Source organism: Rhinolophus sinicus, chromosome 18, assembly GCF_057876585.1.
Source record: "Rhinolophus sinicus isolate RSI-liver-muscle chromosome 18, RSI-T2T, whole genome shotgun sequence".
Classification (NCBI taxonomy): Eukaryota; Metazoa; Chordata; class Mammalia; order Chiroptera; family Rhinolophidae; genus Rhinolophus; species Rhinolophus sinicus.
Genome location: NC_142518.1, coordinates 75490257 through 75516395, shown reverse-complemented (window position 1 = coordinate 75516395; position 26139 = coordinate 75490257). Strand labels below are relative to the sequence as shown.

Sequence of the window (26139 nt, the reverse complement as noted above, 5' to 3'; positions counted from 1 at the left end):
GTTACACAGTAGGCACTCAAAAAATTGTCACTGCATGGGCGAATGAAGGGCACAGCGTTTTTGGAGAATCATAAAACTATAACCCTTTGGCTCAACAATCCTACTTTGAGGGCTACCATTGAATACCTAAAAAACCAAGAATCCGCCCTTAATTGCAAAAAGATATATACACCTGCACTGCCTATAATACTGAGAAACGAAACAAACCAAAAGGGGAGATAAGTTAAATAAACTCTGGTACTTCAATGTTGTGCAACAGTCCACTGCCATTCGAATAACAACCACATAACTTTAGTCACTGGCTAGTAATGGCAACAGTAAAAGAACACCAAACAGTATGTTGATGATGGAAAATACAGCTTAGTGTTTAAAACAAAGGCTTTGAGTCAGACAGCCTTGGGTTTGAATCCTGCTTCTCCCACTGTCTAAGGGGTGACCTTGGGCAAATTGTGCTGCCCATCTAAGCCAGTTTTCCCATATGTAGACAGAAGGTAACACCTATCTCTTGGGGCTGCTAAGTGAATAAGATATGGAAAAGTAAACAAAGCAGCTGGCCTGGCACAGAGGTGGCAGCTGCTGTTTTTACCACGCCAACCACAGGCATCCAAAATCTCATAAAAGATTAGAAGACAGGGAATCTTGTAAGAGGTGATCTCTAGGAAGGGGGACTTTATGGTTTCCACTGCCTTTTTACTGTTGTTGGTTCTTTTCATTGCAAAGATGATCAAATATTCAATTTCCTTGAAAAAAAAAGAAAAAAAGAAAAGGCACCCTGGGAATAGATGACCCAGTCTACATAGATATATACAAATTGTATACAAACACACATCATTCTTTTTTCTATATACCTGGATGTGGCCCTTGGGATAATCCCAGTGAAAAACCAGTTTGCTTCTAAAGGAAAATGGAAATTTAAGTACTTCCAGAAAAATTAAACACATAAAACATTTTTTTTCTACTTTAGGACAAAATTTGACATTTTCTGCTAGCATCTTCTATCCCAGGAGGATAGAAGTATTTCAGCTCTAAAGGTAGGGTAAAACCTGGATAACAGCTTTCTTCTGAAATCAATTTCTGCCAGAAAGAAGCTTTATGAGTGTTGGGAAAGAAGTCAATTGCACCACCAGCAGCAAAGACCTATCCCCAGAGAGGTCTCCCAAGGGCCCTTTCTCTCATAATCCCATCCAGGAAGGATTTACACCAAGGAAATGAGATGGGACACATTGGCATCCCCTTCTCTAATCGCCTTCCTACTACCTTCAACTCATTCACTTCTACACGTTACCCATTCATTCAGCATTGATGAGTGCATACTGGGCACCATATTCCATGCTAGGCAGTGGGGATAAGGAAGCAAACATAGTCCCTTCCCTCGAGAGTGACCCTACAGCTTACAAGTGAACAATGAGGTGCAATAAGGTAAGCACAGTAAGTAATGGGGACATCAAGGAAGGGGAGCTGGAAAAGATAACACTTGTGGTGAGTTTTGAAGAACAAGAAGGACTTGGGGTAGAGGCTTGGAGGAAGGAAAGGACACTCTGAGTAGCGGGTAGAAAAGGTGTGGAGGCATGAAACAGCATTCTGTTTGCATGTAATCACAAGCAGGTCTGTGTTGCTGGAGCATAAAGTGGGAGGGGACATGTGTCAGGAGATGAAGCTAGAGAGACAGACGAGTGGATTCAGGTCATAAAGAGCCTTGTTCACCACGCCGGGAAAATTGGCCTTTATCCTATACACAATGAGAAGCCATTGAGAGGTTTTAAGTGGGAGTACAAGGTCAATTTATGTTTCAGTCAGCTAGACTGCTGTGACAACGGTGTGGATGATGGACTGGAGGGGGACAAGATTGAAGGCCAGTTCAGATTCTGCTGCAGAGATACAGATGACTTGGGAATTTGTCTGACACTAAGGAGACATCTAGGGTGATTCCCTGTGAATTCAGTAACTGAGAGGAGCTGATTGAGAAGAGAAACGAGTTCAAGTTGGAGCATGCTGACACTGAATACCAATAGGATATCCAAACAGACATCTCCAATAGGCTGTGGATGTCCAGGTCTGGTGCTCAGGAGAGGGAGGTGGCCTGGAAACAGAGCTTGGAGTATGGATAAGATCAATGAGGAAGAGTCCACAGAATGAAATTGAAGGACCAAGGACAGAGCCTGGGAAACAGCAATAGTCACCAGAAGGGAGAGGATCCCCGAGAAGATTAAAGGCTGCCACTAGCCACATGTGGAAATTTACATTTAAATGAATTAAAATAAAAATTAGAAATTTCATTCCTCAGTCGCACCACAGTTCAGGTGCTCAATAAGCACATGCTTATTGGCTTAGTGGCTACCATATCAGACAGTGCAGAGATAGAACATTCCTGTCACTGTATAAAATTCCACAGGGAACACACTTCTCTATAGAGGTACAGAAAAGACAAATAACTTCCACTGGGTTTGGCAAAATACTGGTCACTGGTAATCTTTACTATAACAATTTCAGGAAAGTAGAGATACAGGAACTGGCTGGTAAATGATGAAAAGTTTTCTAGGTGCACAACGTGAGGAAGTGAATTCCAGAAAAAGACAACAGAATATGCGAAGTCACAGAGAAATCTTTAGCCAAATTCCCAATATTTCAATCACTTCTTTAAATGTCCCCTCCATCCTTTTGCTCTTACCGGACCTACCTCTCCCCATGAGGAGCATGCTTAGCCCTCTAAAGTAGTCATTGCTTTTTCTCCTTTGGCGCATGGAGCTACAGTAGGTAACTTCTTTCTTTTCATTGCTGTTTCCAGACCACTTGTGCTCCTTTCTTCCTAAAACCTCAGAACCACCATACTGCATACCACCCACCATTCATTTTAGAGTTGTCTACAAATGTATGGATCATGGCCCTCAATATTCCTTGAGGATATTAGTACCTGGCTTGGTACCACTCTCTCCAAAACCATTCCTGTCATATTTCTTGATTATTTCTACATATGCCTAGATGAACCTTCCAGTATCCTGGCCTCTCAGTTCCTTGGCTTCTTCTCCTCAACGATCATGTCCTCTATCGCACCTCAGCCACTCGTTCTCATGGTCATGCCTGAGACCTTATAATTATGAATATCTGCAGCCCATCCATAAATCAAGCATTCTCTCTTCCCAGTTTACTCCCTCTAACCTTGATCCCAACACTTCTTTGACCCCACCGGAATCTGTAATCCATTAGTTCTACCATGTTTTTGCTGTCCCTCATGGCTCCCTCTTCCCCGCTTAAATTCCATGGCCCATCATTCTAATTACCCCTGGTGTCTCGGGGTAATTACTTTGACTCCATTGTGCCTCTCATTATCATACTCATCTTGAAAAAAAAACTCAACCCTGGTTAAGCCCCAATCTTCTCCTCCTTGCTTGCCCCTACATAGTTGAACGTGGCTGGAGAAAAACAATAATGCTGACTGTTCTCACTGCAAATTTGTGATCACAAACCTCAAGTGCATCCTTCATGTTGCCAGGCAATCATATACTACACTTCCCCGGCCCATTCACTCTCTCATGTCACAATTTAGTATTTTCTCCTCTCTTCTCAGACCTTCAATACTTTTACCCCATCCTCAATCTCAGATGGTGACCTTGCTTTCTACTTTACTGAGGAAAAAGAAATCAGATAAAATCTTCCATAAGTTCTCATGACCGCATCTAACCACCTATCTGCATTGGGGCCCAATGTGCTCTGCCTTCACCCATTACCATGGTTGAACTGCCCAGGATCCTAGCCAAGGCTAGCCCTCCCATTTGTATCCAGATCCTGCCCCCCTCACCTACTCCAGCAATTTCCCTCTTTCTCTTGTATCAACAATTTCTTCTCCTGTACTGGATTATTCCCATTATCATATAAACTAAATATACCGTCATAGTTCGCATTCTAAAAAAATCACTTGTCCTCACTTCCACCTGCAACCACCTCATTCCTCTGCTCCCCTTTTATAGCAAAAGTCTTTGAAAGAACTGTCTATACCCGCACTGTCCAATATGGTAGCTACTGGTCACATGTGGCTATTGAGCCCTTGAGATGTGGCTAGTTTGAATTGAGAGGAACTGTTATGGTAAAATACACACTGTGTATCAAAGGATGTAAAATATCCTGTTAATAACTTGATATTAATTATATAGGAATGATAATATTTTGGATATATTGCGTTAAATGAAATATATTATGAAACTTAATTTCACCTGTTTCTTTTACCTTGTTTTTAGTGTGACTACTAGGACATTTGAAATTACATATGTGGCTCACATGTTTTTATTGGACAGCGCCTGTCTATACTCCCTGTCTACAATTCTTCTCTTCTCACTCTCTCTTAACCTGCTCTTATTAGGCTTCCACCAAAACAGCTCCCATCAAGGTCACAAATAATCTTTTCATTGCTAAATCCAATGGTCAATTCTCAGGCCTCATCTTACATTCCCTTTCATTCTTGAAACATTCTTCACTTGGCTTCAGGGATACTTCTCTCCTAGTTCTCCTCCTGCCTCATCTCCCTGACCTCTAAATGATGGAGAGGATCAGGCTGCAGAACTCAGAGCTTTTCTCTTCTCTATTTACTTTCATTCCCTAGGTGATTTCAAGCAATCTCACGGCTTTAATTCAATCTTCATGCTGAGGACTCCAACCTTTGTATCTCAGCCTGGACTGGACCTCTGCCTTGAACTCCAGGTTCACATAGCTCACAGACTACTCAGTACTGTACTTGAATATCTAGAGGGCATCTCACTCTTAAAGCCAACTTCTAATCTTGGCTCCTGAGGTAGACTGTTGAATACTGGCTCTCACTGCATCACATATCACAGTATCCATACCCTTATATATTCTCCTCCCACACTGACTTGGCCCCGTGGCTCACACAGTTCAGTCACGTAACTTGCTTTGGTCAATAGGGAATCATCCAAAAAGATGTGATCTGAGGCTTGCTAAGCGCTTGTACATTCCCTCTTGGAATACTGCCCTGAGAACCCATACCATGAAAGCCCATGTGGAGAGAGAGGCCAAGTCATCCCAGCCATCCTAGCTGAGCCCAGGCAAAACCAGTAGAAAAATGTCTTAGTCAGCTCGGACTGCCAAAACAAAACATCATGGATTGGGTGGTTTAAACAACAGAAACTTATCTCCTCACAGTTCTGGATGCTAAGAAGTCCAAGATCAAGGCACTAGCAGATTTAGGGTCTGATGAGAGCTTACTTCCTGGTTCACAGATGGCCATCTTTGTGCTGTGTCCTCACATGGCAGAAGAGACTAGGGAGCTCTCTGGCCTCTTCTTATAAAGGTTCTAATCCCATTCATGAAAGTCCCACTCTCATGACCTCATCTAACCTGAATTACCTCCCAAAGGCCACATATCCAAATATCATCACATTAGGGTGAAGACTTCAATATATGAAATCTGGGGGACACAAACATTCAGTCCATAACAAACAACAACCCAGTCAACCCAGTTGTGAGAAATAATAAGCCACTGATTTAAGCCACTAAATTTTGGGAATGTTTGTTATATAACAATAGATAACTGAAAGAGCACTCCCCACTACGGGGGTGATGGTGGTGGTGGAACAAAAAACAAGCACAAAGTCCCTTCTCCTCGTCTTTCTTTTCTCAATAGGCGCCCATCTATCTAACTTACTCAAAAATCTTAGAGTCATCCTTGACCCCTCTCTTTCTCTCATACCCCTCATCTGCCCCATCAGCAAATCCTGCTGGTTGTACCTTCAGTATGTGTCCAGAATCCAATGACTCTTCTCTGCCTATACTGATAGTACCCTAGCCCAAGCCTCTATCATGTCCTCCCTGGATTATTACAAATATCACTCACAGATTTCCCTACTTCTATCCTTGTCCCTCTACAGTCTAAGTTCAGCATAGCAACTGGGTGATCCCTGGAAAAATTAATTCAGATCACGTTAGTGCACTGCTCAGTACCTTCCAACAGCCACCCATCACCCTCAGAACAAAATATCTAGTCCTTACTACAGTCTATGAAGCCCTATATATATGATCTGCCCCCTCACCTATATCACCTCTCTGACCTCATTTCCTACTACTTTTCCCTTCCTTCACATGGCTCGAGACACACTGACTTACTTGCTGTTGCTGAAATATTCTAGAAACACTCCTGTCTCAGGGCCTTTACACTTGTTATTTCCTTTGCTTGGCATATCCTTTCCCCAGATATCTGATGGCTAACTTCCTCGCCTACAAGCCTTTCGTGAAATGTCACACTCTTGGTGAGCCCTACCCTTTCAATGAAACTACCTCATTCAAAACTGCACCCACTCGGCAGCACTACGCCCCTTACTCTGTTTTTGTTCTTCCTCTATTGCACTTAACATCATCTGACTTACTATATATTTTACTTATTTCTTTACTGTCTCCTCCCACAAGAATGTAAGCTTTGCTTCACGAAAGCAAGGATATGTGTCTGTTTTGCTCACTGCTTTATCCCCAGCATCCAGAACAGCGCCTGACACAAAGTAGGGATTCAATAAATATTTGTTGAAAGAATGAATCAAGCAGCCTAATACGTTCAAGAACTTTATATAACTCGGTATCATTGAACTATCACGTGGGAGAGGCAGATAAACAGGAGATGAGGGCCAGTTCATGAAGAATTCTGTTTGCTACATTAGATATTTTGGATTTTATAAAACACCTTGAGATTTTAAAAGTTATGTTCTGATGCAGTAGGTGCGGCTGGGGCCTGTGAGTCTGCATTTCTAACTAGCTTCCAGATGCTGCTAATCCTCAGACCATACTTTGAATAACAAAGGATAGAGCTGCAGTCTGGCTGTGGATTGAAATGGGGCGAGACTAGAGGGGGGATAACCAGTGTGGAGGCTGTAGCAATAGACCAAGTCAGGGATGATCTGATCTGAACACAAATAGGAGTAGTGGAAATGAATTTGAGAAATGATCAGGAGGTCAAATTGACAGGATTTGGTCACTGATTGGATGTGGCAGGGGGGTGGTGAGGGAGAAATGGGAAGGGCCAATGATTCTCTAGATTTCTGGCGTGGGTGGTCTTATCACTCAATGGGATGGAGAACATCGGAGAATGCAGGTTTGGGGACAGGGAAGAGAATGACGAGATTTTAGTTCCCAACAACAATGCCATCCCATCTTTGGTGCCCTCTAAATGAGGCACCTCCATTTCTAACTTTTGCAAGCCTCAGTTGCCCAGAAGATATATCTCTGGGTAGCACAACCCCAAGGTGATCATGGATATGTGACTTCCCATTTTCCCAGCCATTAAGTGAAAAGTCCAAGTTAGGTTTCCTTTCATCCAGGTATTTGACTGGATGAACTGTCTGTTTAATGTATAAGAAAGTGTAGGCTCTCCAGAGTTGGTGTCCATGTGGAAGGTCCATCTTGTCGACCCCCTATCCTGTGGGACTGGAGAGCCCACTCAGGTCAGGCTTCACTGTCAAAGTGCCTAGTGGGGACTGACAGAGCCACCAAGCTTGTGGCTAAGTCAACGTAAAGACCCACCTTCATCCATGAGAGAGCCAGCCCTTTGCCAATAGTACATAGAGCAAGGACGCTGGGCTGTCAAAGAATTCATCAGATGGACCTGGCCTAGCAGAATAAGTACTGGAGTCCAGAGATCCAGGTCCCAGATTCTAGTCTTACCAAGTTGCTGTGTGACCATCTGTTTGGATCAAAACCTCTCTAAGCATCAGTGTCCCTCTCACAGGGGAATCCCAGGTCCTCCCTACCTACCTTGCAGGAGCACTGTAGGAATAGAAAAGGTAAAGGAGTATGGAGCTACACTACAGAAAAGTACTACTTAAACATAACAAACCACTGTGCCTCACACAATTCTGCACTTTGTATTAACTGGGTCTCTGGTGAGCTTTCAGCAAGGGGGTCCAACTCTTGAATCACCTAAGACAATGAAGCTTAACCTTCAGTCTGTATCAGGTTCCCCTAGGAGGGTGGCTCTCAAACTTGAACTGGCAGCAGAATCCCCTGGAAGGCTTGTTAAAAGGCAGCTTGCTGGGCCCCACCCCAGAGTTTCTGATTCAGTAGGTCTGGGGCGGGGCCTAGAATTAGGAATCTGAGAATTTGTATTTCTAACAGGTTCTCCAGTTGAGCTGCTGCTGCTGGTCCAGGGACCACACTTTGAGAACCCCTGTCCTTGAGGATGTGTGAGAAATGCAGATTCCTGTGCCCTGCCCCAGAGACTTGAATCCAGGAGATCTGGGTGGACCCTGGAATTTTCATTTTAGCAACAAGCACCTCAGGTGATTCTGATGCTAGGTCTTCCAACCACACAAGAAAAACACGGACTTAGGGGGAAATCCTGGAGTTGCAAGAGGCACCAAGAGGCCTAGAGACAGCTCGCAGTAGATGGGCCACAATCTAGCCAGGTGTAAGGAGCAGCGTCTCCTGGAAACTAATACAATTAAGGCAGGAAATACTTAATCCTCTGCTCCCACAAAGTGCTCTGAGCCCCAGTTACTTGCACTTTTGCAGGGAGGTCTTCAGAAACTCATCTACCTACCCTCTTGGACAAAGCTCAGGCCTTAGCCATCTTTTTTTTTTTCAAATTCCCCAGCTCTCCTCTCACCCACTTGAGAACCTTCAGAATCTACCTGAGTCCCTTATCCTTTCCCCAACCCCTCACCTGACCAGCAAATATGGAACTGGCAAGCCAGTGAAAGATGAGACCTTTCCCAACATCCTGACGCTAGCTAGGCAGGAGGGGCAATAGGCTAATCGGGAGAGGGGAGAAAACAGGTAACACTACCTGGAACTGGGGTTAGTATGACTGTGGGGTGAGTTTTCAAGTCATCATTGGCCAAAATGTTCTGGCTTTAATTGTCCTAGAAGCTAGCAGAGGGGCTGTATCCCAACCCTCATCCTCCAAGAGACAAGTAAAGCCCACTCAAGAGAGAAGTGGCTTGCTGGGATCAAATAACATAGGGGTTCTTATACCCCCGTTTCCAGAAATGTCCCCCAAAGACCATCAATTTGTCTGTACTTCAAAATAACCTTACCCAGTGGCAAGCTTGAGAGGCCACTGCTCCCCAATTCTGAAACAGGAGCTCCCTCTAGTGAAACAGAAAGCGGTTTCCAGGCAGCCTGGAGGCAGGGTATGACCTCCCTCCCATCACACAGAGACCCCTCTGGCAGTGTAAGGACACCAACAAATCCCTTATCAGAACAATGTTTTAAATGCATGAAATAAAAGGCAAAGGGTTGTAAAATAAGCCAGTGATATTAAAAGTTATCAAAATATGTAAACAGATTTGAAATATTGTCCTTCTGTAGTGCCTTATTAATACATTTAATAATAAGCTCTAGCAGGCAAGTCTAATTACTACCATAATTTCAAAGCAGTGATGACCTAAACAGGATTCTGAGCTGTCTGCAACTACTGTAATGTGATAGGAAGCCATCTGTGATTGCTACTAACAACAAAGACACAGGTTTGCTCATTGCCTACATTCATGTGCTGTATTTCTGCTAGAGGTTGGTGAAAAGAATGATGTGATTTTTCTCCCCTATCCAAGTTAATGCACCCTTAATTTCTATTTGTGGACCCCAGGTTAAGAACCCCTGCCTAAATAAAAAGAACCACAACCAACTGATAAAACCCCCTATACGGATGAAGGGGGTGTCAGCAGCCCTACAGGTCCTAAAGCTGTGCAGGTGCTCTCCCATACCCAGCCCATGGCTGACTTCCTTCCAAACCGTGGTGCACCATCAACAAATCCTGTATCTGCCACCTCTGCACAACATGGCCCTTCTACCTCCTAACCCTAAGGAGACCTGGCTCTCCCCTGAGGACACTGCTTCTCCCTCTGGCTGCTCTGGGCAGAGGCTGTTCTTATCTTTCTATTTTCACAGCAAGCTTTTTGCGGGGGAAGGGGAGTTGAAGATTCCTCTAGCTCCTTGTTACTGCTTCTAAATGTTTCCACTTCTCTTTTCTCCTGTCAAGTTCAGACTTCTCTTCCTCATTACTGCCACCCATTGTCCTCCAGGTCACTGTCAGATTCATCCCAGATCATTCTCACTTGGCTTACAGTCTTCCTTTTGACATTAAGCCTTTTACTCTGCATTCTGGGTGATTTCAACATCCATGAGGGCGCTACTTCCAAGACCCTCACTTCATGGCCTCTTGACCCTCCTCATCTCTACAGATCTGCAACCTCCATTCCACCTCCCCCTCCCACAACTGGCTTCAGTCAGCACTTACAACTGCCCTGCCTCACTTAGGATTATCTGACCACAAACTCCCAGAATGTCAGCTTTTATAACCTCAGTTCTACCATGCACATGTTGGTAGAGCTCCTTGAGACTTCTGACCCCTGGGTACCCCTTAACTCTCCCCAAGGAGTTCCTCCTTGGTCTTCAGCCATCTCCTAGCCTTACTGCCTTCCATATCAGCTTGGACCCTATGACCAATCACTTGAACTCTCGTACTTAGCACCCTCTTCATCCCTCCACCCCCACATTTCTACCTCCCCCCTCACTAGTTTATCCCCAAGCGGTGGCCTGCTAAAGGCCTGCTAAAGGCGAGGACCTAAGAAACTGCTCAGACTACATTTTATTATATTAGTAGACAGAGTCATGGTACATTAGCAAGCAGACACCACATTAATAAGAACAAAATTATATAGTGTAAACTAAGTGACAGGCACTAAAGTGCTTTGTATACATGAATACATTCAATGCACATTACAACTCTTGGAGGAAGTACTATTATTCCTATTTTACTGATGAGGAAATTGATGCACAGAGAAGTTAAGGAACTTGATCAAGGTCATACAGCAAGTAAATGACAGAACCAGGATTTGAAACCAGGTAGTATAGCTTCATCACACACATCTCAGAAGAATCGGTCTCTGGGCAGCCAGGCCTGTTCACTTTCCTCTCTAACTTCTCAGTTCCTTTGACTGGTGGGAAATTAGTCCAGGCCCACTCTACAGATCTGGCCACCTTAGATTCTCAGGGTATGGAGCAGGAAGTTCACCTAGGTGTCAAGACCAAAGCTGTAAGCTCTAGTACAGCCTGCCAGAGGAGCCCAGCCTGCATTTGGAGGTAGTGGGTGCCTGCTCAGTTAAGAATGAAGTGGCATTCTGTTTCCTATTCCACTACTGTTCTTGGTGACTTGCCCTTGGGCAGAAACCCGAAAGGAGAAAAGTGGGTGGCAGGATTACCAAAAGTCTGATCCAAACCCTGAACATCCCGCACTTTCTGGATCTTCCACACCACGGATGCTGTTTAAAAAGCCCCAACCTCAGATGGATCCCTCAAGCCAGACGTTCTGCTCCTTCACTCAGGCTGCTATGCTTTCCTGGAGAAAATGGGGTGACTGGACAGATCAGTGTCAAAAAAAATGCACAGAAATTTGTTTCAGGCAGACCCCCCTCAGTGCTACTCACCAAACTTCTAGAGATGCACTGTCCAATATATGATTGACCCTTGAACAACGTGGGGGTTAGCAAGCAACACACACACACACACACACACACACACACACACACACTCACACTCACACACCTGCACAGTGGAAAATCTGAGTATAACATTAGACTCCCAATCGTCATTTGGTATCTGCAAGTGATTAGTTCCAGGACCAGCATGGATACTAAAAGCCACAGATGTTCAAGTCCCGTATATAAAATGGTATGGGACAATGCGTACAGTTGGCCCTCCGCATCCTCAAATTCCCAAGCATGGACTGAAAATACTTTGTTCAATCCACAGTTAGAATCTGTGGCTATGAAATTCATGGATCTAGATGACTGACTGTACCGTGTTTCCCTGAAAATAAGACCTAGCCAGACCATCAGTTCTAATGCGTCTTTTGGAGCAGAAATTAATATAAGACCCGGTCTTATTTTACTATAAGACCAGGTCAATATAATATAATATAATACCGGGTATAATATAATATAATATAATATAATATAATATAATATAATATAATATAATATAATACCAGGTCTTATTTTACTATAAGAACAGGTCTTATATAACATGAGACCGGGTATAATATAATATAATATAATATAATATAATATAATATAAAAAATACCGGGTCTTATATTAACTTTTGCTCCAAAAGACGCATTAGAGCTGATGGTCTGGCTAGGTCTTATTTTTGGGGAAACACAGTATATTTATTGGGAAAAAATCCACATATAAGTGGACTCGCACGGTTCAAACCTGTGTGGTTCAAGAGTCAACTGTAGTAGCTATGAAAGCTATGCAGCTATTTCCATTTCGATTCAACTTCATTAAACTTAAACCAAATTAGAAATTCCTCAGTCCTAGCTCCTCAGTTGCATCACCACATTTCATCAGCTCGGGAGCCACACGTAGCTAGCTAGTGGCTACCGTGTTGAACAGAGAAGATAGAGAATATCTCTGTCATCAGAGACGTCTACTGAACAGCACTGAAACAGTCTAGAATTAGCTCCTTCTCCCATTTCCTGCAGCACTTACTCCTTTTGTCACCACCCTTCTCAATCTACCACAAAGCACTTCCATTCTCAGCAGCTGCCATCACCTTGTAATTCATCCACTCCCCTTTCTCCCTAGTATCTTTAATGTTCCCTCTCACTACTGGCCTTCATCTTAGTGCCTGAACATGCCCAGCCTTGGGCAGACAGGAAAGGGGAGGACGGGTAACAGGATGAGGGGAAAAGGAAGACAGAAACCCCTCCCTTGGCTCTACAACATCCTTAAGCCCTCCTTCCTTAGCACTCTTAACTCCTTCCTGCCCATCCCCACTTCTCCAACGGCCTTACTTTCCTGGAACTCTGTGAAACAACACGGTGCTCTTGAGCACTACTGTAACAGTGAAACTGTATCTTCTGTTTGGAGATTTAAACCTCTAGTGTAATTCGATTTAACAGTGTAGTTTAGCTTGGGACTTTCTGAAAGTTTTTCTTTTCTTTGCTTCCCTTCCCTCCCACCAAACCTTAATGACTCTGTTTACTATATATTTACTGTGCATACCAGTTTCTATGGTTCTGCTTACTGCAGACCGTATGCATATCAGGCTCAATGACCCTGTTTCCTCAAGGAAACCTCCAGGACACTGACTTAAAGGAAGTTTTTAAGATCCACTCCTATCCCTGCAACATATCAGCCTCTGGGAAGCGCCTTTTTTCCAGGATTTGCCTGACCAACTTTCCCTTTCCTTTGTCCTGCCTCCCCTTACCTGCATCTAAAACCTTTTGGCCCTGCTGGAAGTGGGAGGGGCGGGGAGGGTGGGGTGGTGGCTGGCTTTTGGGCAGGAGCCTGCCATCCTTCCAGAATGCCAGTATCTTGAATAAACCTACTTTTCTTCCCACCAACCTTGCCTCTCAAGTAACTCCTGTGATGAGCAGCAGTGCCTTTAGTGCAGTAACACTATTTTAATGAACATTTTTACTGCCTTAGCTTCCAAGATAACCAGCCATTCCTTCCATTCCTCTGACCACTCCTGCAATCTCTTCATACTCTTCTCCCTGTCCATTATTTATAGACTGATACTCCTCGAGGCCTTTTTCTAAGTTCCATTTCTTCCCCCACGTACATAGTTACCCTGGACCACCTCATCCACTCCCATGTCTGTACCCACCACTTTTATAGCAAAGTCACTTTTATAACTCAAGTCAGCCTCTAACTCAGACTCCCCTGAACAGCTCCAGAATATTCCGTTGAACTGCCTCCTGGACATATCCTCCTGGATGGCCTAGAAGTGCCTCAAACTCAAGTAAAATCATCTTTCTCTCTAAAACATGCTCCTTCTGGGTCCCCTCTCCATTCGTGGCATCCAAACCACCTCCAGCCAACCAAGCCAAATCCTGGGACCTCACAGACTTTGCCTTTGCCCTCATTCCCACAGCATATTAATTATACTAAATGCTATCGATTTAATTACTTATTATTAATTTAACTTATGATAAAAAATTATCTTAATTGTATAACCTCATCTCCTGGAAGGATGAAAATATGAAATTACTCCCACCTAGTGGTGAAACACAGATAAACACCTACACAAGGCAGCTGTGACACTCAAGAGAAATTCAAATTAAAACTGAACTGATGTACCATTATTTTTATCTTACAGATGGGTAACAATTGAAAAGGCTGGAAATACACTCTTTTGATGAGGCTGTGTGGAAAACAGGAGCTCTTACACACTGCTAGTGAGCATTTAAATTGTGATACCTTTGTGGATTGGGAAATACCCATCAAAATTATAAATGCATATACTCTGATTCAGCAATTCCACTTACGGGGATTTATCCTATAGATACACTTGTACACATGCAAAATGGCATTGGTACAAAGTCAGTGCAGTGTTATTTATATTAGCAAAAGATTCCAAACAACCTAAATGTCTATCAATAGGAGACGGAATAAACAAATTAAGGTATACGGTTGTAGCCTTGTGTTATGTGTAAGAGTAAGAACCCCAGAAGCACACCAGTAGGATCAAATCCTGGGTATGCCACTTAGTATTTGAGCGTCAGTTTCCTTATAAAGGAGAGATAACAGTAACACCTACCTAAGACGATGGGTGGGGATTAGATGAGTTAATGTGTGTGAAGAGGTTGAAACAATGTGTGGCCTCACAGTGCTACAAAAAGTGGTACCATTTTTATTATACTGTATTTTATCACCCACACAATGGAACATATGCTGCTGTGAAAAAGAATGTGGAAGCTTCCTATGGGCTTACACAGAAAAGCTCTCTCAGAAACACTGCTAAGCAAAACAGTAACAGCAACAAAACAGTGGTATAGTAGTATGATATTTTGGAAAGTATATCTTAAGAAGGAGGAAAATGAAATATTTTAAAATTTTACTTGCATATTCAAAAAGAAACTCTGGGAGGATATGCACAAAACAAAAATGGTGGTAACCTGGGGAGTTCTAGGGGGGAAGGTGTAGATAGGAGGAAGGGGTGGGAAGGTGATTTTTCATAAAATGGTTTTTTATATCTTAGGTTTTGAACTACAGATGATCCCTTACTTAAGATGGTTGTTGACTTAAGATTTTTCAATTTTACGATAGTGGGAAAGTAATACACAATCAGTAGAAAGCATACTTCAAATTTTGAATTTGGATCTTTTCATGGGCTAGTAATATGCGACAATACTCTCTCATGATGTTGGACAGTGCAGTGAGCTGCAGCTCCCAGCCAGCCACATGATCAAGAGAGTAAACAACTGATACTCTACAGTGTGTTCATTGTGCTGGAAGACATTGCCCAACTGTAGGGTAATGTAAGTGTTCTCAGCACGATTAAGGTACGATAGGACAAGCTATGATGCTCAGAAGGTTAAGTATGTTACATGCATTTTTTACTTAAGGCATTTTCAACTTATGATGATGTTTATCTGGACGTAACCCCTTTGTAAGTCAAGGAGCATCTGTACAAGTATATCAGTGAATTACATAAGAAAAGAATCAATATGAAAAATAAGCTGATGTTATGCCCTCTTCTTAAAACTTTCACTGACTTTCCACAGCTCTTACAATAAAGGCCAAAGCCCTGACCATGAACTACAAAGTCCTCCATATCTGACTCCTGCCTGTCCCTCATACCCAGTGTCACCCACCCACTGCCTGGCTCCCCCTCCTGCTGCTGTGCTGTTGCTATAAGGGTTCACATCCTTTCATCCTACACTGGTCTAGTAAATTCTACTCATCCTTCAGTTCTCAGTTGAAATGTCACTTCCTCAGGGAACTCTCCCCCAAACCTCCAAACTAGGTCAGTTTGTGTTTTTCTAAGCTCTCTTATAACTATATACATTCATTTGTGTGATTATTTGATTCATATATGTCTTCCCCCAGCTACATTATAAATTCTCAGGGAAGGGTTGGTGTCTGATTTTCACTCATCAGGGCACCCCAGTGGCCAGTGCAGAGCCTGGCAGAAAAAAGGTCAGTGTAAATATGTTGCTATGGTCTGAATGTTTGTGTCTCCCTAAATTCATATGGTGCAATCCTAACCCCCAAAGATGATGGTATTAGGAGGTGGGTCTTTTTGGGAGGTACTTAGGTTATGAGGGTGGAGTCCTCACGAATGGAATTACTGCCTTATAAAAGAGGCTCCAGAGGAATCCCTCTCCCCTTCCATGTGAGGACACAGTGAGAAGGGGACACCTATGAACCAGGAAGAGGGCCCTCACCAGAAGGCAACTATGTTGGCATCTTAATCTGGACTTCCCAGGCTCCAGAACTGTGAGCAATAGATTTCTGTTATTCATAAGTCACCCAGTCTGTGACATTTTGTTATAGCAGCCCAAACAGATGAAGACACACATATTAGATGAATTCATGAAATAGATATGGCAGTAGGGATGATTTCCAGGTTCTAGCTGGGAATGCCATCTGTCCAAAACCACAGGAAGAGAAGGAGAGTTGATGGGAAAGATAATGAGAGCATCATGGACAGGCTGATTGTGAGGTGTTCTTGGGACATTCAGGTGGAGATGTTGAGTAAACAATATGAAACTGAGTCTCCTAAGTATTGGTTGCAGATAGGGATGTGGTGGCCATCACTGGACAGACTGCTGCTTAAACTATTTAAACTCATGAGACCATGCCTGGAGTAGCAAGTGAGAGGTGAGCCCAGAACAGAACTCTGGGGAAATGAACATCTCAGAGGACACGAAAAAGAACTCCTAAAGGAGACGTAGGAGGGCATGGTTGGCGAGGTAGGCGAGCTAGGAGAGGGGGAGATTTTGGAAGCCCTAAGAGCAGAGCATTCCAAAACAGAATGCTCAGCAATGTTCAACAGAGCAGAGAGTTCCAGCAGGATAAAGCCTGAGAGACGGTCGTTACATTTGGTCATATAGACGTCGTGGGCAATCTTTAGAAGTGCTGTTTCTATGAAGAGGTGGGCAGAGGGTAGGTGTCAGATGGCAATGTTCTGAGGAATGAAAGGTGATTGAGAAGACAGGCTCATCAAATGTAGACAAGTGTCCTGTTCATGAGTTGATTTCAGGTGGTAAACAGATAAACATTTTGTTTTTAATAGTTCTGTATTTAAAGTATATTAAAATAGATACCCAGTGCAGTAAATACAGGATGTTCTGGATAATATTAAGTTCCTCTTTAAAGGGACATATTTTAGGGAAAAAAATCAGTAGATTTAAGGACATATATACATAATAATACAAGTGGTTAAATGGATAAGGTAAAAATTGTCATGCCCAAAGAACTGAAATTTAGAGACTATTGTTTGGACTATCTTTAAAAGATGCTTAGCTGTGAAGGAAAGATGAAAGACAGAGTTCTGTGGGGCTGAAGAGAGTTTTTTCAGAATTGGAAGGCTTCGGCATCCTTATTGGCTAAAAGCCAGTAGTAAAGAAAGGGTTGAAATTCTAGGTAAACAAGTGACTAATTGATGGAATGAGGTTCCAGAGGTGGTGGCAGTGATGGGCAGTAACCACACTGAGGTGTGACTGGTCTCATTCAGGAGGAATACCACTTCCTCCAGGATGGGAGGGAGGAAAGTAAGGATGGGTATGGACAAGGAAGCTTGTAGAGTAGAGAGAAGTGTTTGAGGGAATTCCCACGCACAAATAACTATTTTCTCAGTTATTTGTTGGAGGAACCCCTATTGAGAGTGGAGAGGACAGGAAGTTTCAGGAGGATGGTAGAGGTTTAGCACATGATTTCTGAGGGCAATGCAGGGAAGAGCTGATCACAAACAGAAAATAACTGAGCGATGATGTTAAGAGAACTATTATAACAGAGACCAGTAAGTTTTAGTGGCCTAAACCTGAATGACTTGAGAGATTTTCTCCAATAAGCCAAGACTGGGCTCTGGGATTAGACACTGATCCCAGTGAAGGGACAAGGGAGTGAGACACTTTCAGGAGCTGGTGAAAGAAAAATTCCAGTAATTGGTCAGAGTAATATAAGCTAATTTGGGAAAGGAGGGAGCTGAAAGGAGTGGAGGTTTAGGTCAAAGAAAGGGACATAGAGGCTTATGATCTCAGATAGAGGAGTTTTAGAGGAAGAAGTAAAGGATAGGGATAAGGGAAGGTCCAGTGGCTAAAGAGAAGGGGATACAGAAGTCACTGAATTAAGAAACCCAAACATTGAGAAGCTGGATGTGGAATGAGCATTCCTCCCTGGAAGTCTCTCAGGATGCTGGCTGGAGTTGTACTGGGAAATCTGAGAGCCCATGGGCCAACGACATCTAGGAATGTGGGGCAAGTGACCAAGAGGTTAAGTAGTGGTGGCTATCAAAAAAAGAGGTCGCGAGAATGGTAAAAGGAGAAGCATTTTCACATAAGGTAGAGAAGAAATAATGGTCGGGAAGAGACAGTGTGTGAAGAGGTTGAAACACTGTGTGGCCTCACAGTGCTACATAAAGTGTACCACAGTCACGTGGGGCCAAGCAGAAAGATCAGCCTCCACTAGAGGGAACTTCAGGCAAGAGATAGGACTTTGTGCTCTGTGAAGAGCTGGTGGGGCTAGGGGGGTTATATAAATATAGTTTCAGATGTCCAAAGGCAAAGAGTTGGGAGGAAAAGAAACAGAAATAAAGAGCAAGGCTGGAAGAAGAAAAGAGCAGTGTGGACAGAGATGGTGGTGCCAAAGGACTGCAGGACCAAGGGGGCAATGGGGCTCCCAGTAAGCACCACCCAGCTACCTCCAAACCGCAGAGAAGCAGGAGTGTGCCTTGTAGGAAAACAGAGTTTCTGGGCACAGGAGATATCTATATGAGAGCTATCTTGCCTTGGGTAAAAACCCTGAGTCAGTTATTCTTGGAAAATTACAAGAGACTGCCAGGGAAGAGAAGGCCCAAATCCTCAGCTTTTTTTGTTTACAGGGAATAATCTTCCCACTGTCCATTCCAGATCCATTACCCCTCTGTAATCCTAGGGCCAAGGCTCAGTCCGGAAGTGAAACCAGCCTGAGGAAATCCAGATTATTCTCTGAATGCTCATAATTTTCCCCAAGTGGACAGCAGAGAGCAGCAAAGAGCTAGAAAGGACGCTGAGACCACACAGGAGCCCAGAAATGGAGAAGAAGGGAAGGTGAACTAGGCTTTGGAAATCATATTATGATCCCACAGTGCCCTCTGTTGCACTTACCATGCTTTATTGCAATTGACTATCTTCCCTCATAGATGGGGACTCCCTGACTGGTTCATCTCTGATTCCCTAGTGCAAATGCTGCGCACATTGTAAGTGTTCAACAAATACTTGTTGAGTGAATAGCTGAATAGGGGCAGATGGAGGTGAGACTCGCAGCCTGATGTCATTAGGAGACAGACAACTGTATTATAGGACAAGATGATATATGGGAAAGAGCGCTAGTTTGGGAGGGAATCTAAACCAGGCTTTGGATCCAGGCTGTGGGTGAGGTATCTAATATTTCTGAGCCTGGATTTTCTCCTCTGTAGAAGGAAGACTTTTCATCAGGTGAGTTGTGATGAGAAAATACACAAAACATGCCTAGCACAGTATCTCACACACAGGAAACAGTCAATAAAAAGTAAGTAAGCACTGATATTTACTGTGGTTGGTATTACTGTTGTTACTATTACTACAGCCTCTTTTCAGGGTCAGGCACCAGAGGAGAGGAGAGAGAATCACTAAGAGTAGGAAATAAATTGGAATTAAGACTTGGAATCACTACTTCCTCAGTTCAGTCCCCCAAACAGTACAGCAATAGATCCAGTAGGAGGCCACAATGGAACCTACCACTTCTAGAAGGTACAGCTTCCCAGATTATGGTTGGTTGGTTTGTTGTGGAGGGTGGAGCAGGGCATAGCTACCTGGTATTTTCCATGGCAGACTACTCTAGGCTCAGCTACCTGACAGATTGTTACGGGCACATCAGAGCACTAATAGGTTTAACGAATAGCGATGCGCATTTGGCCAGAACTCGCACTGAACACCACAGCAACCAGCAACTATGAGTGCTGGGGGTCTGAGCCCTGGCACAGCTACCTGCCTGGCTCCCTTCAGAATGAGTCTCTCTCTGAGGCTTAAACATTATTAGGAAGCTATTTGCTGTGCCACAGGGGACAGACAAGAGAAATGGCACAGGTCTCCTGGCTACTGGAGCTTCAGACTTCCCTTAAAGCTCAGAGGAGAAAATAGTGTGTTTATGTTCTCTTTGACAGTATGAGACCCCAAGTGGCTGCACAGGGTAAAAACAGTCTCAAAGAATATTTGGACAACTCCTAAGAGTCCTAATTGATAGAAGTCAGGGACAGGGGACAAATCCCTCCACTGGTAGTAGATGCCATAGTGCCCATTCTCCAACATGTCCCTGGGTTGACTAGTCCTTGAGGGTATCACATACCAGAAGCTCTTAAAGTCTGCCAGAATTCCTGAGTTAGAAGAAACACATTTTCAAACCATCTTCCAGTGGGCTCAAGGGTCCATGTCACCTCATGTCATTTTTAATGTGATAGAAATGAAACCCTTGCTGCTTGGGATAAGGTAAGGAGGGTTGGTCTCCCAGAAAAGTCTCAGCAACCAAGATAGAGAGGCTAGTGGCTAAGACTAGAAAAGGGTGTCTTTCAGGTATAGGACTTTCAGGAAGGTCAGAAAACTGAGCAGGAGCTGCTTTCACACTTAGTCTAGAAGGATAGGAACTGCCCTTCCCTTTTGTCTACTACACAGCAGAGGGAGGGGATGGATCATGTAAGGGGCATTGTGAGGTCATAAATCAACTTCCTTTCTAGGCTGTTTCTACCAGGTTCCTGGTCTCTTCCTCATGACCAAAGGAAGGTTTTCAGTGGCTTATTTTACATGGAGATTGCTGCTCTTTCACCTGCCTCTTCCCTCAATCCCTCAACCTCACAGTCCCTGGATTTCTTGCCCCGTTCAGTATCTTCTCTGGTTCTCAGAAGATGAATATAAGTAAGAGCACAAGGTCCTTCTCCTGAGAGGGCTGAGTGCTTCCTTCTCTCCTTCTGCCCTGTACTGCATACTAAGGCAAATGGAAGGCACAAGCACAAGTGAGTGACAGAGTGTGTGTAGGAGGTCCCATGCAAACCCAAACTACCCCAGACGGAGAGCCCAAGGCCTAGGCCCTGGGACAGGCAGTCAGAGGCACCAAGCTCACCCACGAAGGCTGGTTCTGAAAAGCCCCTAGACTCTTTGCAGGCCCTGTCCACGCCCATTTCTCACTGCCTGGTGTCTGGCGTAAAGCAGGCAGCAGAAACCCAGCCAGGCAGCAGCTCAAGATCCTGATAAGCACCCAAGAGGTCGTGACTTCCCAAAACAGAAGAGAGTGGCTAGGTGAAGGGGTGGCACAGGGGTGTAGTTCACTGGCCTTACCTCCTTTCCAAAGCAGGTAGATGGGCACCACGTAGAGCATAACATGTTGAATGTAGTAAATCTCCAATTCAAAGGGGAGCTATAAGGACAGGAGGGAAATGTGTTTTAGACCAGGAAGCACTCATGTCAACAGATTCTGAACTTGAATGCCCTTGCTCTTCACAACCCACATCTTAGCAACCCCAGGCATTTCACTAGTTCACCTCCCTTCACAATCAGACCAAAAAAAAGTGAAATGAATATACTTATGACCTAGGCCAGCATCTTCCAAAGTGTATTTTTCAGACATGATACTTCAGAAATGTTCCACTAAGAAATTGGTTAAAAATGTAAGAAATGTTGAATAAAATATATTATCTTCAAGATTCACCATGTATATTAGTGGTACATGAAGGGCCTGGGTGGTCTCTACAACTCAAAACCTGCTTCACATGGTTTATCCAGTGTTTCCCAAACTTAATGCGCCAGTATCCTTTTAAAAATAATACTCAATATTCTGCAGCATATACTCGAAGAAACACAACCTTTGTCACTTCCTGTTCCTGTGGAGTAGGTGGTGAACTATTCAAAAGCTCATTTATCATTTGTCATGAAGAACATATGTGGTAGGATTTATTATTCCCATTTTCCAGATGGAAAAAAAATGACTGGGCGGCTGGATGGCTCACTTGGTTACAGCATGAGCTCTGAACAACAGGGTTGCTGGTTCGATTCCCACACGGGCCAGTGAGCTGTGCCCTCCACAAGTAGATTGAAGACAATGAGCTGCCTCTGAGCTTCCGGAGGGGCGGCCAGATGGCTCAGTTGGTTAGAGCAGGAGCTCTCAGCAACAAGGTTGCCGGTTCAGTTCCCGCATGGGATGGTGGGCTGCGCTCCCTCCCTGCAACTAAGATTGAAAACAGCAACTGGACTTGGAGCTGAGCTGCGCCGTCTACAACTAGATTGAAGTAAAATGACTTGGAGCTGATGGGCCCTGGAGAAACACACTGGTCTCCAATATTCCCCAATAAAATAATAATAAAAAAAGATTGCTAATCTGATATGGTCTAGATCCAAGAATAAAGAGTTTCCTCATTGGATATTTGGGGTCAGTCCAGAGTTAGCCCTACTTTTGGGTAAAGACTAAACAACTGGGCCAATATATTCTGGCATGGCTTGCCAAAAAAAAAGTCCCCACCCTCCCTCCATTCAACACACCCACTCATTCACTCCTGCTTCCCATCTCTTTCTCTCAAAATGGAAGCTCTGGATTACCAAAGCAGAGTGCAGTTTGAAACTGGCATAGGGACCGTGCTGTAAAGCTTGGCAATGGGCAGAGAATGGAAATGGCTGGGTGGCCAACTCAATTCCAGGAAAGAACTTCAGCAGCTGGCAAGAAGCCTGGCCTCTAGGCTTACATAGCCCTCAACACACACACACACACACACACGCGCGCGCGCGCGCGTGAAGCCCAGAAACGAGGACACCCAGGGGAAGGGTCAGCTCCCTCCCTGTTCCCTACGGAGCATGCACAGAAGCAAGTCTATGCTAATAAGAAGGGGCAGTTACGGGCTCTCAGGCCAAGGAGCTCTTGTGCCAAGAGCTGAAACCAAAGATGGCAGAGTTCTTGGAATGAGAGCTGAGGTAACTGTGGACCCTGGACAGACACTGGCTCTGGCTCTTGAAAATAAAAACCCATGCAGAAAGGAAATTTCCCATGGATACAGATGATGCTTGACTATTATTTTATGCCCACAGAGAGGAATGCAAAATCCCAGAAAAAGACATGAGATTCCAAGCATCTCTGCAGACCATGCTGGAAAAGCTCAAAAAGGTCGTGAGGTCTACCAATGGGCATCACCAGCAAGAGGTACTATAGAGGCCTGAGAGGCCCATACTGCACCCTCTCAGTAATGTGGTCTGGGATCACTCTACTATCTTAAATTTGGGTGTTGCTTCATGCTTTTTCTAATGTTTTCAGATCCATGATTGACTCAATCCTTTAAAAAAATCCCATGAGGTAGGCAGGTAAAGTGTCATTATCCACATTTGACAGATGAGGAAACAAATGAGGTGTAAAAGGGTTAACTGACTTAACTGTGATTACATGGAAAACAGGCAAGGAAGAAAAGGACCAAGGAAGGTTCAGTGCTCTGGCTACAATCCAAATCTTCAGGTACCTAAGGGAACCCCAGACTTCCCTCCCACAGAAGGGAGCAGAGAACCAGGCCAAGGACCTGCAGCCCCTGGTCCCAGCCAGGTCCTCAAGTAGTACCTCTGCTGACTTCTCAGACTGTTTACTTCCCTGGACTCACATTGCGCACTTGCTTCTCCCTCCCTGACAGCCCCCCTAGAAGGCAAACTCCCCACTGGCATGTCCACGGAGGCAGTTTAGCATCACAGCTGCAAGCAAGGACTTTGGAGTCTGACAAATCTGTTTCTAGATTTGATTCTGCCACTTAACAACCCTGTGACCTCCAGAAAGTCACTTAACCTCTCCACACCAGTAAAATGAAAATAACTGTGCTGTTATAAGATTGTTGTAAGATGTCTAATGTTTATAACATAAACATTTATATAGTACTTATAATGTGCCAGGAACTATTATAAGCACTTTCTTAACTATGATTTCACCCAATCCTTGTAACAACTATATAGCAGGTCCTCGAAAAACATTGTGTCTTTTGTTATAACATTGATGAGATACTGTAGGAACTTAATTCTTGTTTATATCATTAGCTTATGGCAAAATTGGTTTCCTTAGACATCATTTTGCTTACAGTAACAGAATCTATCCAGGGGAAGGGTTTACGTTAAGTGAGGATTTCTTCCGGAAAAATGGCGGCGTGAGGTGAGCCTCTGTAAAGCTCCCCTGGAATTTACAACGAATCGAACAACAAAAACTCCACAAAGGACTCCCTGCACAGCACACAGGCAACACGAAGAGGCCCACTACCGACTGAAATCACCTACAGGTGGGAGATTTGCGCGAGTGGAGGGAGGAGGAAAGGGAGAAGTACGCGGAGACGGAGACGCGCGGGCGCAGGACGCAGACCTCGCTCAGTGCGCCAAGCTCGCTGTTTCCCGGAGCTACCGCAGCTGCGGGAGATCAGACTGCTAGGGCTCCGCCAGGGCTCCACAGGGCTGAGGGGACAGCATATAACACGGCTGAACCCAACGCTCACGGCAGAGACCTCGGAGAAAAGACTGAGGGAAAAAGGCTGAAAACGGTGGTTTAAGCCCGCACTGCCGAGCAGAGAACGGAGCCTTAGGCACTGAGACTAGCCGCCCCCTCCCTCCCCTCCCAGAGCTCGCCCTGCCCCCACCTGCCCGGTGCTAAAAGCGAAACAGTAGCAGTGTCAGATCAAAACAACAGAAAATTTGCTGTTTTGAGAACTGTGGACTGCAAACACAATTTCACAGCCCAACTAGTTCCAGCAAAGGGGAGAGAGCTGTGGAAGCAGGACCGGCTGTGGTGGTGGTCGCGCCATTGCTCTGGGCCACCTCTCACAACTCACCCCGCCTCTGACCCCACCTATCTGGGCGGATCCCTGCAGGAGTAAACAGAACTGCTGAAACATACGGGCTCTGAATCAGGAGCTGGAAGAGCTTTGGAACATCAAAAGCTCTCCGCATACCCACCGGGACACTGCGCCCTGTGACCTAGACGAACTATTAACAGAGGAGAAGCCCGTCTCCCAGGGAATCCCCCCAGTGTGTGAGAAGCTGGAATAGTGCAGAGAAAACATAGCACTACTGTGTGGGAGAAGGAAAATAAGTTGCAGTTGGAGAAATAATAAAACATTCTACCAACAAGTACTGGCAAACAAAAGAAAGACCGCTTTCTATCAACCTGTTGCAGAAGTCACTCCTGTAGATGTCTAGGAAGAGAAATAGTAAACCAGTAATCGCCATGAATAACCAAGGCAACAAGATAACTCAGAAAGAAAGTGAAAAATCTCCAGAGAAGGCACTTAAAGATACAGAAATATGTGACTTAAATGACAGAGAATTCAAGATTGCAGTTCTGAAAAAACTCAACGAGATACAAGAAAACACAGATAGGCAGTTAAAGGAACTCAGAAACTCAATCAAAGAACAGCATGAGCATTTTACGAAAGAGATTGAAATCTTAAAAAAGAACCAAATAGAATTTCTGGAGATTAAGAACTCAATAGAAGAAATTAAGAATGAAATAACCAGCTTAGGTAGTAGAGTTGACCAGATGGAGGAAAGAGTCAGTGACATCGAAGATAGAAATCTGGAAATGACACAGAGAGAAGAAGAAAGAGACTTGAGACTTAAAAGAAATGAAAGAACTCTACAAGAACTTTCTGACTCCATCAGAAAGAGCAATATAAGAATAATGGGCATACCAGAAGGAGAAGAAAGAGAGAAGGGAACAGAGAATATATTCAAACAAATTGTCGATGAGAACTTCCCAAATTTGTGGACAGAACTGGACCCTCGAATCCAAGAAGCAAATAGAACACCTAGTTACCTCAATCCCAACAGGCCTTCTCCAAGGCACATTGTATTGAAGCTGTCTAAAATCAACGACAAAGAAAGAATCCTCAAGGCAGCCAGGGAAAAGAAGACGGTAACTTACAAAGGAAAGCCCATTAGATTATCATCAGATTTTTCAGCAGAAACTCTACAAGCCAGGAGGGAGTGCAACCAAATATTCAAACTATTGAAAGAGAGAAATCATAAGCCAAGAAGAATATATCCAGCAAAGATATCCTTTAGATATGAAGGAGGAATAAAGACCTTTCCAGACATACAGAAGCTGAGGGAATTTTCTAATACACGACCAGCACTACAAGAAATACTAAAGGAGGCTATTCGACCACCATCAACAGGGACA

At 44.1% G+C, this 26139-nt stretch overlaps 1 protein-coding gene across 14 annotated transcripts in view; it reads right to left on the bottom strand.

The window, feature by feature from the left end:
- The window catches only part of TMEM164 (transmembrane protein 164), a 201627-nt gene that overhangs the window by 10562 nt on the left and 164926 nt on the right, over window positions 1–26139 (bottom strand). For 12 of the 14 annotated variants that reach the window (XM_088794795.1, XM_074323807.2, XM_074323800.2 and 9 more), the window contains one exon: window positions 21294–21372. The exons of the other annotated variants lie outside the window; for them this stretch is intronic. In XM_088794795.1, the coding sequence (XP_088650921.1) occupies window positions 21294–21372 (79 nt within the window). The remainder of the gene's footprint in view (window positions 1–21293; window positions 21373–26139) is intronic. 14 annotated transcript variants of the gene reach the window in all.